Source organism: Apium graveolens, chromosome 1, assembly GCF_009905375.1.
Source record: "Apium graveolens cultivar Ventura chromosome 1, ASM990537v1, whole genome shotgun sequence".
NCBI lineage: Eukaryota > Viridiplantae > Streptophyta > Magnoliopsida > Apiales > Apiaceae > Apium > Apium graveolens.
In genome coordinates this window covers 197,421,000-197,437,155 of record NC_133647.1, presented here as the reverse complement: position 1 = coordinate 197,437,155, position 16,156 = coordinate 197,421,000, and the positions used below count along the sequence as shown (strand labels likewise).

Below are 16,156 nucleotides of genomic sequence, written 5' to 3'. Positions count from 1 at the left end.
CTCATTAGCATACTTAATTTTACTTCACGTACCTTAGACGTGCCTTCGTGGCTGACTTTGATCGTATCCCAGATCTGCTTGGCAGTAGTACATGCTGAAACTTTTCTTAATTCTGTAGCTACCATGCCATTGAGAAGTGAGTTCATAGCTTTAGCATTGGAATTCATTGCGTTCACTTCTTCTGGAGAAAAATCCTTGAGAGATTTTGGCTTCCCTTCTTTCATAGGAATTGTGAAACCATTTTCTACAGCATCCCATTCGAATGCATCACGCTGGAGAAAGATCTTCATCCGAAACTTCCAGTCATTGTAGTTTTCAGCACCATGAAGCAGTGGTGGATAATTGTTTGAATACCTATCTGGTTGAGCCATGGATCGCTAGCAAAATAAACACTAAAAAGAGAATTAAATGCACCTGCTCTGATACCAAATGAAATTCGATGGCTCGATAGATAAAATAATATTCTAACTGTCAAGGCAAATGGGACAGTCTCTTATGCAAATGGGACAGTCCCTTTACAAATGAGACAGGGTATGTGACAGTCTCTTTTAACTGCAGAAAGTAAATTACTGAAATATAAATGCAGTAATAAAGAAATTAAACAATGCAGAACACCAAGAGTTTTCACTTGGTTCGGCCCCTACACCTAGTCTATGGCCTACATCCAAGTCCCCATGCCAACTAGCATAGAGAATGTATTATATCCACTTAAATAAAGTACTTACAAACTTTCCTTGATTACAATCTTGGCCCACTTGAAAAAATCCTTTCCCTAGCACACAGCTACCTAGCACAAAGCTACTTGGCCTTCCTGTTGTAATCAACCTCCCACAATCCGGGACAAGTGATATAATACACGATTCAGTTACAAGAATGTAATATGAAATTTTACAACTCAAACTAAGTTTCTTGTTTTTCTGGATATGAATATCTCGGGTGTAGAACAAGAAAAAATGATTTCAGAAGATGAAAGATTCTCGTGGAAGTGTTAGCTACAAATCTGAAATGAAGAGTTGTATTTATAAGCAAAGTTCTAACAGATTTATTTTCAAACACAAGATAAGGTTGGAAGATAAGTTTGTTTGAAAATATTTTGAATGAATCTTTGAAACTAATCTGTTAGTACGTTTGAAAAAGATAAATCAAGTAAAGAGATAAGGCTTGAAAGATATAAACTTGATTTATAAGATAAGGTGGTGAGTTTGTTTGAGATAAGGTTTATCCAGATAAACAAGATTTACACAAACCCTAACAACCTAATACTAAACCTGCGGGATAGACTTCCAGGAAGATTGAACCAACTGCATTCTGATAAACATTGCTGAGATCTCGGATGATTCCAATCTGAAGTCTTCATTCTGTTGCTAAGAACTCTTATCATCATAAACACTTGAATTAACACCGTCAATGCATTCTTTGTGGTAAAAGTGAGAACAAGGTAATTGTCTCAGCTCAGCCTTGTTTGAATACTTTGCCAGGCATATGCAGCAAAGGTCATCTTCTTTTGATATGTAGCGCTCCTTTGTACCTGCATCCACGGTTCCTTCGTTAGTATCTGAATTTCGATACTTTGATTATGTATACATTGATCTGAACTGCATCAATTAGATAATAACAAAAACTTTAGGTGTCCTGCAGGCTGCAGATATAATGGCTAGGGAATCCGAATAACTAGAAATCTAAGTTAGCAGGGTCCAAATTCAAAAACATCGAATGAATAAAAATTTTATGTAAAGAGTTTATACGTGCAGAAAGTCAAAACGACCATTACTTTGGGACAGAGGGAGTACAACTGATTGATCCCGATAGTGGCTAGTATGCAAGGCTTTGATATCGACTAATTAAACACAAATCAAACTAGTAAACCTAATTGCTAATGTCTACCAAGCTTCTTAACCATAATCCAATTTTCCCTCCTGAATTTTTTTGATGCAATCTATACTATGTAATCAAAAAAAGTTTCATGTAATTGTAAAGGGTCCAGGTCCATGACAAACGATTGTTATAACTATCAGTCGTGAAAATTTTGCTCGATTTCCGTAGAAAGATAATTTGCCTACAATCGCTTGTTGTGGACCAGCGCCCATTGTAAATCGGGTAAAATGTAAGCAAGCGACTTACCCCAGGCCTCAAGCTTGGCAACACGACATCCACACTTGTCCGTAAACAAATACAAAGCTCTCCCATTAACCGGCGCCAACTCCTTCAACTCATCCATCAAAGACTCGATATCAAAATCATCGTGCTCGCTAGCTTGCTTGACCGGCAAGTTATCGACTTCCTCGACATGCTTACCACCTAATTTCAAACACTCCTCTGTCTGTTCCATGTATTTATACCCAGCACTATTCTTATAACCTGAACACCCTAACTTCCCACACCTTCTGGACCTAGAACCAAACTCGACGGAGATCGTACGAGGACATAACAGAATTAATGCAGTTACAATGACAACGTAAATGATTAGAAAAACACAGAAGAGGTGATATGAGATTAGTAAAACGCAGTTGAAGAGGTTTAGAATCATGATTTCAACTTCAATTGAATTCAACTATATATTAAGGAACGGGTCTCTAAAATCTCAAGGTGTTAGAGGCTGTACTGATATTCTAATATGATTTTGGATTGGATTGGATTAGATTAGTTTGGATTAGTTTATATATATTATATATCAATTTGGAGTTTGAAAGGTTTTTCGGATTTGCAAAATTTGAATTCTAAATGAATTTTAAGAAGCTGATTAAAATTTGGATTTATCCGACTTTTACTTTAAAAGCAGATTTATTAAATAGAGCATTTACTGCATCTAAGTGTATTAAGTGGTGATTTACACTCAAATAAGTTATTCATTCAAAAATTTGTATAAAAAATACTCCATCTGATTTTTAATATATTATTTTTGACTTTTTGACACACATATTTAGGAGGGTTGACCACATAGCTGGAATTTATTATTTTTAAGAAATTCTTTTTTTGAATAAAAATATAAGATCAAAACTTTTATTCACAAAAATAATTTTTTGAAAAGACTTATTTTAATTATATGGTCAAAACTCCAAAACATGTGTGCCATAGAGTCAAACGTCATATAATAAAAAACAGAAGGAGTATCATTTTATCGTTGGTCAAATTTTTTAAAAGTATTATATATTGAGTTTCATACATTTTTTATTAATGATATTACATCCAAATAAAAATTCCGACTTCTACTATTTTAAATAATATTGTTAGATTTTTAAAATTTTATCAACTATTTATTTTTAATTTTTTGATTGTTTTATTTGATTTAAATAAAAATAAATAGTAGATGAAATTTTAAAAATCTAAAAAATATTATCTAAAATACTAGAACTTAGAATCTTTCATTGGGATGTAATATCATTCATAAAAAATATGCGGAACTCAATATATAATATTTTTAAGAATTTAACTAACGCTAAAATGATATTTCTGATATAAAATTTCAAATGACTGACTCATTTGAGTCAGTTTTGTAATTAGTAACTCACTTAATACATTTGTAGGTAGGAAGTGACCTAGTTAATAATCACTCACTTAATACATTTGTAGGTAGCAAGTGACCTAGTTAATAATTAACCACTTTAAAAGCCTACTAAAATAAAAAAAAATTATTATAGGTAACCCGCAGCCGCTATTCTTTGGGTGCGGTAAACCCTACGGGTTCACGCATGAAAATCACATGAAACAAGGTAAACCGCATTTAAGCGACAAATTCTGATTTTAAAAAAGACTAGTGTTTATAATGCCTCAGGCTTCGCAAACGGACACCCACACTTGTCCCTAAACAGAAAAGTCATACGAAACCTGAGTTCCAACACTTCCTTCTGCAGCAACTGATCAACTTCCTCCGCAGCCTTACCACCTGATTTTCAACACTTCTCCGACTGTACTCAAAGTTCGCACTGAGTTACATTTTTGTAACCCCTGCACCCTGATTTACTACACATTCTTGATCGAGAACGAATGTTGAAAGTTATACCAAAACCACGGGAGTAGGGGCATAAGGTTGAAACAGTGTTACTGAAGGAGTAAAAGGTTGACAGAGCGCCAGAGAAGGGATTCTGAACCATGATTAGAATGTCTGAAAATTAACAACACAAAAAATATTAACCAAATTTGTCATCTCAAGACCAATCTTAACCCCTATAATACGTGAATAATCCGATATAACACTCGACATTGTCACTTCATTAGGCGTAACACCAGCTACCCTCATTTCCCTAAACAACTCAACAGCTTCAATGCAACAATTACTCTAACCCAAACCCATGATCACAGTCGTATACGTAACCGAGCCTCTTTTCGGCATTTTATCAAACACCTTCCGTGCATCATCCAATCTCCCATTATATTCGACGACACGAAATCAACACCACCACAAGAGTCAAACATTGTTTTTGGACTTGTACGGACACATAATTAAATATTAAATAATTTGTTTAAAAAATTCTGTTTTGATTTACCCGAGAATGTGTTGAATAGAGTTTAAAATACGTGCAAAAATTAAAGTGAACAAGTAATTCGCGATTTGTTTGGTTGCTCAGGTGTACTCATACATTCCTGTAGGGGCAACATGAGTTAAATCTTGCAAAAATTAAGAATTGCAGGAAAAATAAGGTCCAGAAAGCTGTGGTAGAATTAACTAAACATAAATCCATTTGCTAATTAAAGAATCTCTATACATTTGTTGATAAAACAAAGACATGAAGCAATTGTTTCAGCAATAAAGACTTAACCAACTGTTTCTGCAGATTTATCCAGGAGATCATCCTCTTGCATCTTCTTGTCCTAATGTATCTCGGATTACTAAAATAATACGCATCTAAACCTGTACTACTTCCATCAACGACGAAGGATAAAGAGAGCATCAGCAGTTTTAAATCCTTTATATACCTTGCTGGTATCAATAATGTGTTGGTCATGCTCATTTGCAAACTTGGAGTCATCAGACAATGGGATACATAAACCGAAAGCAAATGTAAAATAATCTCACACTGAAAATCAAAAAAAATATCTTGAACCAAGGTACATAACCTGCAATTCGTCTCCAGTAAGGTGTTTTTGAATCCCCCCGCCATGATACTTTTATCTGGTTTGTTAGAACATCTCTATCGAACTTGGCCCTGCACAAGGGACACCGGTCCTTGGTATTAATCCAACCGTCAATGCATTCTTTGTGGTAAAAGTGAGAACATGGTAATTGTCTCAGCACAGCCTTGTTTGAATATTTTGACAGGCATATGCAGCAAAGCTCATCTTCTTTTGATATGTAGTGCTCCTTTATACCTGCATTTTCAGTTCCTTCGTTAGTATTCAAATTTCAATACTTTAAATGTGAAGAGAAATTTAACTTCTTTATAATAATATTAGTTTATCATCACGTATTAGCAACTCGGATGGACGTGTAACCTATTAATAACTAATCTTCTCTGAAGGGATTACAGTCTACTGTCTAAGCACTTCCAAAAGACCCTAAACAATTATGCTCACTGACCGGAGGACAAGATATTACTAAGCCTGCCGGAACCAGGTGAGTCCACTAGCAAACCGGATCAAAATATCTGCTTATGTATCATATGTAGATGTACTCTGAACTGAATCAATCAATTAATAACAAAACTGGAACCAGGTGAGTCCACTAGCAAACCGGATCAAAATATCTGATTACGTAACATATATAGACGTACTCTAAACTAAATCTATTAATTAATAACCAAAAACTATAGGTGAGGCAGGCCTGCAGATACGATGCTAGGGGAATAACTAGAAATCTAAGTTAGCAGGGTCTAAATTCCCCAAAATCGAATGAATTAAAACGACTATTAATTTGGGACGGAGGGAGTACAACTTATTGATCGCTGGCTAACAGGTGATAATGACTCGTATGCAAAGCACAAAACTCGTAAACCTAATTAACCACAATCCAATTCACAAAATTTTGATTTAATCAATAGTACTACTATATTATCGAAAAAAAATCAGATAATTGTAAAATCGCAAAAGTTAACCTAGTGACTTACCCCAGGCCTCAAGCTTGGCAACGCGACATCCACACTTATCCGTAAACAAATACACACCTCTTCCATTGGCAGGCGCACGCTTCTTCAACTCAGCCAACAAAACCTCGATATCGAAATCGTCCTCCTCGCTAGCGTGCTTGACTGGCAAGTTATCGACTTCCTCGACATCCTTACCACCTAATCTCAAACACTCCTCCGTCTGTTCCTTGTATTTATAGTCATCATCATGCTTAAAACCTTTACACCCTGGCTTCCCACATTTTCGAGATTTCGAGCCGACGTCGACGACAAAACTATTAGTAACAATGCCGTACAGACATAACAGAGTTAATGTAGTTCCAATGAGAAGGAATAGAGAGAAAGAGACGTAATAGATGATTAGAAAAACAGCGGAGAAGAGATTATAGAGGTTTTGTAGAACGCCGTATAAGAGAGTTAGAGTCATGGCTTTGAGTTCAATTGAGTTGGTTGATGCAGTATATTGAGTTTATAATAGCGGAATTGAAATTAGTTTTGGGAACCGATTCGGAGTAACGAGAATAATGGTATTCTAAATTATACTGTGAATGGGATGGGATTATCCAGTTTAGGAATAATTTATAATATATAGATTTTAAAAGATTTTTCTAATTTCAAAATTTGAATTCAATTTGAATTTTGAGATGTTTATTAAGATTTCGGTGTGCACGATTTATAATTTTAAAGTGCACTAAAATAATTTGAATTGGTTTAATTTTAAATTTTGAAAAGATCCCAAATTTTATAATGAATTTTAAAAATAATTGTCAAATTACACTTGTCATATTTTATTGGTTGTGCTATATTAATGTGAAAATATTAATATAATATTACCGAAAAGTTGATAACGCATCCGAGAAGCGATTTGCAACCATGATTAGAATGTCGAAACTGAAATGTATTAGAGGAAATTCCAAATATATATAATATCGTACTCTATTCGTCCCGATTTATTAATTTTATTTCATTTTTTATAATTAATTGGAGTCAACTTTAATTGTAAATTAAAATTTATTCTTTCATTATTTTATATCAATGTAGGTGGTTTAAATTTAATTTAAATTAAATATGATTGATGTTCGTATTTTCAATATAACATTACATAATTTATTTTAACTAAAAGTATTTTTAAAAATAAATTAAACGGAGACATTGTTCTACCAGAAAATATATTTTCCTTATTGTTCTTTTAAAAAACATGTCTTTAAACCAACTATCTGTAAACAAAACCAGCCAAACAGATCCTGCACTTTCACACCATTACAAAATCATCCTCCTGGTTTTTATCCCAGCCCTCTATCCAGCTTTCATCCCAGCTCTCATCCCATTCATCACACAACGGACACAGGGGCAGGCCATCGATCTTCACCGCGTTGTCGATGCATTCTTCGTGGAAAAAGTGAGAACATGGCAACTGCTTGATCTCAGAAATGTTTGCATAGTTTTTCTTGCATATGTAGCAGACCTAGAACAGAAACATCATAGTCAAAACATGTCATTACTTCAAAAAAAATAAAATCCTCCGTTTCAACGATAATTTACGCCACATTACGTTATAGTCATATAGTTTTAGACAACACCAGTATGATGTAGTCAGATCACAGATGCATAGGCTTTAAATGAGCATTCAAGTTCAATATACTATGCTAACTCAAATCTCTAGTTCAATTAAGGTGCCTTACCGCATCTTCTCCTGATTTGATGCGTGCCTCTATACCTGCAGACACGATTTCTCATTAGTACCTGAGTGTGCATATAACAAGAAATTACATCAGAAAGTAAGTTGCCAGAAAATATGAAATTAAACAATCACATGAATGTTTCTGATACTTTAAACTGATCTCTCCCTCTGGATTTACAATTTCCTACTTCGACACAATACATTCAACAGTATGGATTTATAATCAACAACGTGAACCATGACAGACCGACAGGCCCCAAGGTCTTAGAATGAAACAAAAACACTTCCACAAAAAAAATCCCAGAACTTGAAGTTCTCTGTGGCATACACATTACACCCTAATGGTGCTTTACAAAGCTTGGTATCGACAAGTTAAACAAGGAGACTATGAAATCTAATTCTTTTCAAACTAGCTACACATACAATTACGATGCAAAACCCTTCTGCAGTGCTAAGAGTTAGTGTTTGACGAGGTGTCCACAAAATATTGGTGGAGAGCTCAGTACAAAAATCTCCATCAATAAAATTTTTACAACTCATCAATTACACTTTATTAGCATGTGCCCATGGGCACACACTGGACAAACCGATTTACGAATACCAAAAATCACGCTTACTAAGGATTTATGTGCACGAATGTTCAATACGAGATTGAATAAATAATCAAACAAAAATCGAGTAAAGACTCACTTGCAGTTGCATGCCTCCTCCTACTATCTTCAGAACTCCATGCCTCGATCTTGGCATAGGGACACCCACAGGTGGCCTTAAACAGCACCACGGCTCTCCCATTCAGCGGCGCTACCTTCTTGAACTCGGTTATGAAATCCTCTGATGATAAATCTGCATAAAATTCTTCATACAACGGCAACTTATCAACTTGCATCACCTCCTTACTGGTTACCTCTTTCAAACACTTCTCTGTCTGAATCTTATAAGTAAACTCATCATCATTCTTATAGCCCCTGCACTCTGATTTCCCGCACTTTAACCGATCAAGCCTTAGTAACAAATTAACTGTAACAATCCCCGGAATGTTGATAAGTTTTACCATGCTAAATTGTTGATATACGATATAAAGATCCAGTTGAGACTTTCTATGAGACGTTTTAGATGAGTCGGTTACTCGATAAAAATCGAAAAATTTGTTAGACCAAGTTATATATATTATTAGATTTGAGCACCGCCTTATAATACATTGCCCAGAAGGTTTCGTAACCATCTAGAATTAGAGACCTTCTCTGCTGTTCGAATTTGCACAGGACTAAATTTCTTGTTCTAATAAAGAAAACGAGTACAAAAAAAAAACAAATATCGATATTTAAAAGAGCCCTGGATGAGATGTGCATGCTACATATTAAAGAATTGTAACATATTGAATTTTGAATGTCCGTTGTTAATTATTTTTTCAGGTTAATTGTGTTGAGTAAATATGAAAATTGAAAATATGCGGTATTTAAAATTAATATTTTATCTTTTATAAAATATTTTATACAAACAATACTAAATCAATAGTTAAATAATATATGTTTATTATCTAAAATTCACTACATTACTTTATGTAGAAAAAGAAAAAGAAACAACATTATTACTACGATAGATTTTTATTTTTTTTCTAAATAACTATTACTACAATATTGTCTAAGATAAATTTTAACATTCATAAATAAAATGATATATTACAAAAATTTGAAAAATTATAAAAAAAAAACTCCTTAGAAAAATCAGAATATCTTCCTCCTGAAATAGAATATTTTAGATTCGTCCCTGGTCAAAGAAATTCATCTCCATAAATTTACATAATTTTAACCATGATATTGAGGTGTTTGGTTGATGGTTAATGTATTCGTCCCTGGTCAAAGAAATTCATCTCCATAAATTTTACATAATTTTAACCATGATATTGGGGTGTTTGGTTGATGGTTAATGTGCCCGGTTAATGGGTTAATGGAAATCAGAATCTTAAACCCAAATGATAGTGTTTGGATGGGGAATGTAAATCCCATTCCGATAAATTAAACCCACCATATTTTTTGGGTTTCCATTTTATTGTCGTTCCCATTAACCCCCCGTTCCCACATCCTTATTCTCATTAGGATGGGCATTTCCCCCGCCCCTCCTGACCCGATCTGATCCCCGCTTCGGGGAATCCCGGGGCGGGGAATCAGGGATTTTTTCGGGTACGGGGCAGGGATCAGGAAGATATATGTAAAAATTCGGGGATCGGGGCGGGGGCGGGGCTTAGTGTCTCCCCGCCCCGATCCCCGACCCCGAATCGTATTTTAAATACAAATAATATTGTATATATATATAAATATCTCAAATAAATATTGAAATATATACAATATATTATTATTTTAAGTTTCTTATCTTCTAAATGATTTAAGTTTCCTCATCGTGATATTATTTTATTATAACAATATTATTTTTGTTCATTATTATACTAGAAATATATATTAATTCAAATTAAGTTTAAACATTAATATTAAATTTTAAAGAAAATCTATATATTATGATTTATTATGTGATTTTTTATTGAAAAATATACTCAAAAAATACCCAAAAATGAATACCCGAACCTGATCCATTAGATTCCGGATCGGATTCGGATATACTCGAAACCAGAATTTTTTTTGAATTGGATATTCATAACCGAACCAGAAACCTGAATCTGAACCCGAAATATGAAACTTTATATAATTATTGATATTTCAAGTGCTTGGGATCGAACACGCGACTTGCAGAGAAAAAGTTTTAACGTGTCATCTTCAACCACTCCACCACATCATTAATTGTGTTATTATATGTATAGCTAATATTTAAAAAATCAACTCAATTGATACCCAATTTCTCTTCTATATATAATAGGAGAACAAGGGGATAATATTCATGAGATTAAAAATTCATATTGAAAAGACTAAACTTTCCTTGTTTGAACAAGGGGATAATATTCATGAGATTAAAAAGTCTCATTGAAAAATTGAAAAGACTAAACTATCCTTATTTTTAATATTTATATAAAAGATGTGGTTTGTGAGAATCGAAGTCAAGATATTTTATTCAGCTATACAACCTCATACCACTACACCATATTGTCACATGTGTTTTTTTATCATACACATAATATGTAAGTGTGCTAAATAAATATTTTATTTAACTTTAAAGATAGTTATTTGAATTCTGGAAAATAAAGATAGTTACTTGAATATTTGTACATGTAATTTTAAAGAATTGAATTCCATATATAAAGTTAGGTAAAATACATAAATGGATTACTATCTTATTTATTAATCATTTTTTAGTTTAAAAATATATCTCATATATTTTTAACATATTTTTTATTATAAAAAATAATTAAAATGTACATATATAATTTTTTTAAAAATATTGAAAATAGAATTGCTTATATATAAATCATCTATATTGTTATTACATATTTAGATAAGTCAATGAGGCAATGCATTTTAGTTTATTTCGAATTTAAAATCAGAACATGGCCTATTATTCAAAAAATACCCGAAATTTGATTACATGACCCGGCCGAAAAATATCATCACATTTTACGTTTAGTAAATTTAAATTATAAGCTCGGCGAGAATATCTTACCAATAATGTAAATTTTTTTAATATCTTATGTTAATATAAATTAATGTGTTTGGGGTATTTATAGGATCAAGTCAAATGATTATTTGTATTAAAATTACTACTTTCACTCATAGCGTATTATTATTTTTGAGACTTGTCCCAATTTTAAAAATATTCGAAATTTGATATGAGATCTCAAGAGATTTGTTAAAACTACGATGATATATTAAACTAATTTATTTTTCATTTTTTACTTTAAAAAAACTAGCTTTTTTTAAAAAAAAATTCTTTTAAATAAGCAATAATTATTGATCAAGATAATATTGTACAAATATTTTGAATTATTCATATATTTTAAATTATTCAAATAAAAGTTATATATATACTATATTGTAGCATTTGATTCAATGCATTTTATACTATTTAAAGAAAAAATATATATTCTTCAATAATTTGAAGGAATTAATCAATTAAAGTGATATTTATAAGACTCTATGAAATTGAAAAATATTTAATTTTAGGAGAATGGTATACAATTTTATCAAATTATTATATGAAGAAATATTAAAGTCGTAATGAAAGAAACTTAAAAATGATTTAAATAACGATATAATTACAATTTTTCTTCGAAATCTTGAAAAAAAATATCATGAATATCAATAATAAGTCTTTACAATATATAATTTATTTTTATGTTGCAACCATGATTGATACTCGGTTGCGTAAAAACAGTATGGATTGTTTGTTAGTTATAATGTGAATAACATATATAAATTATTACAATTTATTTATTACATAATTTTAAGTTTTGAATAATTCTTGTTCATTAAATTCAAATTATATAACACAAACAAGAATATATATATATTTTGCTTAATGAACTATATTAGAAATATTGTGTAATTTGGTAATCTCTTGTATGAAAATAATACACATAGATAAACAATCAACTTCTATTTGACATACGTTAGACATTGTACAACATTTACAAATGAAAAAACAACTAAGAACATTATAATTGCATGATGCATTGAAAAACTCTAGAAAATGACCCGTGTCTCGCACGAGTTATTATGCTAGTTTTAGATTTATCATTAAAAGATGTTTTGTTAACTTTATAAACCTTATCACCGGTTTCAATGATTGAATAATTATATTTCATTGAACTTTATAATTAGTTAATTTTTAGCATAAATATAAAAATATATATTCTAAAAATAATAGAATAATATGTATAATGTATATTATAAAATAATATACATATATATAATATTATAATGTGTAATATAAAATTCTAATATTATATATATGTAATATCCCGTAATTTTTAAATATCGATTAATAATATAATAATAGAAAAAAGTATTAAAATTTGATTAAGATTAGGATTTAAAATTGAATTAGAATAACGGGCCTAAAATTTGGATCAGATTCTAATATGGATAACTTGTAGATTAAGATATAGGGTTTTGTATCGTTATAAATAGATCATATTCGTCTTCCTCATTTTTATTCATAAAATTCGTAGGGCTCTTATCGACATAAATCAGCAATCTTGTAAAATTCGTAGAAAATTCATCGTAAGTCGGAATTCAGTGATCCTGGACTTTTCGGAAAGGTCTTTTTGTTCTCTACAACTTTCGTGGTTTATATTTTTCAAGATAATGTGGTTTAGAGGGTCAGAAAGGCTATATTCAGATCTGGTCAGGCTTTAAGGTAAGTACTTTTTGACTTACTTTTATTTTCGGAAAAGTTTTGATACTGTAATATCTCATAATTTTTAGAATTAGATTAATAATAGAATAATAGAATTAAAATGATTAAAATTTGATAAGGACTAGGATTTAAAATTGAATTAGAGTTTTGGGCCTAAAATTTGGATCAGATTCTAATATGGATAATTTTTAGGTTAAGATATAGGGTTTTTTATCGTTATAAATACACCATATTCGTATTCCTTGTTTTTATCATTTAAATTCGTAGGACTATTCTCAGCAAAAATCAGTTTTTTTGTAAAATTCGTAGAAAATTCATCGTAAGTCAGAATTCAGTGATTCTGGACTTTTTGGAGAGGTCTTTTTGTTATCTTCAACTTTCATGTTTCGTGTTTCTCAAGATAACGTCGTTTAGAGGATCAAAAAAGCTATATTCAGATCTGGTCAGGCTTTGGGGTAAGTACTTTTTGACTTGCTTTTATTTTCGGAAAAGTTTTGATACTCTGATTTTCAAATTTCGTATAAGATATAAGAATTCTATTTCGAACTATATAAGAATAAGATACGAGAATCTTTTGAAACCCAGTCTCTACGTTTTCGAACCTGTTCGTAATTTACGCTATAGTTCCGGAACTAGGTTTAGATACCCTTATTAGGCACACAGGTGTGCAACTTTAGATACCTATTAAGGGCGCGTAATTATTGAAATTTAGATGCCGACCAGTGCCAAAGTGTGGTATATGAGAATAAGAATAAGAATTAGATGCCGGCTACTGGCAAAGTGTGGTCGTAGATCAAGACTGTGGTATTTATAAGAATTATCGGTTCATTCTGTTTTATTATATTCTGATCTGTTATAAAATCTGCTCTGTTTTATTTTAAATTCTGAATTTTAAAATATAAAACTTTGGGTTGGATCTACTTTAGAAATTGTTTTATAAAATATTATTGTTTTGAGAAAAATCGTTTTATTAAAACACCCAATATTTTCCGGTTAAATAGTTAGTCAATTTGTACTTGCTGGGCTGTATAGCTCATTACTTACAATTTCAGGTTTTGCCTAAGAGTTCGAGTTGGATAACATTGGAGTTCGAGGATCTTAGTATTTGAGTAGATTGACTTTTGGACTTCCGTTAGCTGCGCTTTTGTAATAGTGACCTCTGTAATTGAATTTTCGATTAATAAGTTGTATTTTGTATTAGTTTCGATTTAGATTTAATAGTAGATACTCTGATTTTTGAATTCCGTATAAGATATAAGAATTCTATTGTGAATTTTAAAAGATATAAGATACGAGAATCTTTTGAAACTCAATCTCTACATTTTCGAACTCGTTCGTAATTTACACTATAGTTCCGGAACTAGCCTTAGATACCCTTATTAGGCGCACAAGTGTGCAACTTTAGATACCTATTAAGGGCGCGTAATTATTGGACTTTAGATGCCGACCACTGGCAAAGTGTGGTATATGAGAATAAGAATAAGAATTAGATGCCGGCTACTGGCAAAGTGTGGCCGTAGATCAAGACTGTGGTATTTATAAGAATTATCGGTTCATTCTGTTTTATTCTATTCTGACCTGTTATAAAATCTGCTCTATTTTATTTTAAATTCTGAATTTTAAAATATAAAACTTTGGGTTGGATCTACTTTAGAAATTGTTTTTACAAAATTATTATTGTTTTGATAAAAATCGTTTTATTAAAAACACTCATTGCTTTTCAGTTAAATAGTTAGTCAATTTGTACTTGTTGGGCTTTGTAGCTCACCCCTTTCAATTTCAAGTTTCGTCATAAGATTTGAGTTGGAAATCGTTGGAGTTCGAGGACTTGAAATTGGGGCATATTAACTTTTGTACTTCCGTTAGCTGCGTTTTTGTAATAGTCATCTTTGCAATAGAGTTTTGGATTAGTAAATTGTACTTGCTGGAAGTGCGGGCTGTTACATATATATATATATAAATATATATATATATATATATTAATTCGGGTTTTTTTCGGATTATGGGTTCGGATCGGGTTTAGATAGAGTTTCGGATTTCGGATCGGGTTTCAGATCAGTATACCTAATATCCAAATCCAAACGCAAAAATTTTCGGGTTTAAAATTTAAATCCATATCCAAAACCTAAAAATCGAGTCCGATAAATCCAAAATTTAAGATTTCAGACCGGGTATCTGTCGGGTCGAATTATTTTGCGTTACTAGTGATCACCACATATAACATAAAATCTTTAAAATCAAACTTCTTACACAGCATGTCTACCGGAGGGTGGTGCCAACCTGGGTGCGATGACCCGAAACCTAATTTAATTCCTATTATGTAGGCATAAAAAAATTATTAGTGAACAAGATATGCATAACTTAAAAGTGATCTAAAATAATCTGTTTTTATTCTTCTCCACTTAAATATTTGATTTTATTTAATTTTAACTTAACCCAAAATTAACCCATTTAGAAACACGAATATGAACTGAAACGAAATTACGACCCCAACTCAGATATGTCACATGATATTGCTTGACACTTCTGCTAATACTCTGTTAAAAATATGTGACATGACATTGATTGACACTTTTGATAGTACTCTATTAGAGTGGTTAAAATGTCATTGATGTGACAAGTGAGTTGGTATGAACCGCTAACTTAGGATGTGTTTCCAGTTTTGCATAAAATATCATTTCTTCTAAATTATCTCTATTATGCATTTTTTTTGTAAAATTAATGTTATTGGCATCTTTGGGTGCCAATTAATGAAATATTTTAATTGAGAGCCAAAAATAACGTGTAAAAGAGAGAATATAAAATATTTTTTTTTATTATTTGACAAGAATGACACATTCTTGAATGATTCCAATTATCGGAGATACTCTTAGTTCGGGTTAGGACCTAGGACAGTCTTTAAGTTGATTGTTGACGGAGGAATTTAGTAACAACAAAATTTGAGGTTCGTAGCCGGAAACAGGATCTGTGACGGTGGTTCTTTGTCGGAAACATGAACGATACCGGGTGGATCCGATGAACAGTGTTCGTCGGGAAGTATGAACAGTGTTTGGTGGTGGAAATTATTGGGGGCTGAGATTGCTTAGGGTTAGTGGTGGCTCTTTAGACTCTCGCT

General features: G+C 31.8%; 2 protein-coding genes across 2 annotated transcripts; both read right to left on the bottom strand.

The window, feature by feature from the left end:
- Positions 1–4,719: 4,719 nt before the first annotated feature.
- On the bottom strand, positions 4,720–6,505 carry LOC141723964 (uncharacterized). The gene is made up of 2 exons (XM_074525938.1): positions 6,042–6,505; positions 4,720–5,307 (listed from the first exon to the last, which is right to left on the bottom strand). The coding sequence occupies exons 1-2, from the start codon at positions 6,484–6,486 to the stop codon at positions 4,967–4,969; spliced, it is 786 nt and encodes a 261-aa protein (XP_074382039.1). The 5' UTR covers positions 6,487–6,505; the 3' UTR covers positions 4,720–4,966.
- Positions 6,506–7,224: 719 nt separating this feature from the next.
- Positions 7,225–8,881, bottom strand: LOC141723955 (uncharacterized protein At5g19025-like). The gene is made up of 3 exons (XM_074525930.1): positions 8,431–8,881; positions 7,742–7,776; positions 7,225–7,524 (listed from the first exon to the last, which is right to left on the bottom strand). The coding sequence occupies exons 1-3, from the start codon at positions 8,792–8,794 to the stop codon at positions 7,312–7,314; spliced, it is 612 nt and encodes a 203-aa protein (XP_074382031.1). The 5' UTR covers positions 8,795–8,881; the 3' UTR covers positions 7,225–7,311.
- Positions 8,882–16,156: the final 7,275 nt, after the last annotated feature.

Excerpts from the sequence above, each read along its gene's own strand:
- LOC141723955 (XM_074525930.1), bottom strand. The coding sequence starts at position 8,794 with ATGGTAAAACTTATCAACATTCCGGGGATTGTTACAGTTAATTTGTTA. Across the intron at positions 7,777-8,430 it reads GAGGAGGCATGCAACTGCAA|GTATAGAGGCACGCATCAAA; the intron begins GTGAGTCTTTAC and ends TCGTGTCTGCAG. Across the intron at positions 7,525-7,741 it reads TCAAATCAGGAGAAGATGCG|GTCTGCTACATATGCAAGAA; the intron begins GTAAGGCACCTT and ends TTTCTGTTCTAG.
- LOC141723964 (XM_074525938.1), bottom strand. The coding sequence starts at position 6,486 with ATGACTCTAACTCTCTTATACGGCGTTCTACAAAACCTCTATAATCTC. Across the intron at positions 5,308-6,041 it reads TGCCAAGCTTGAGGCCTGGG|GTATAAAGGAGCACTACATA; the intron begins GTAAGTCACTAG and ends CTGAAAATGCAG.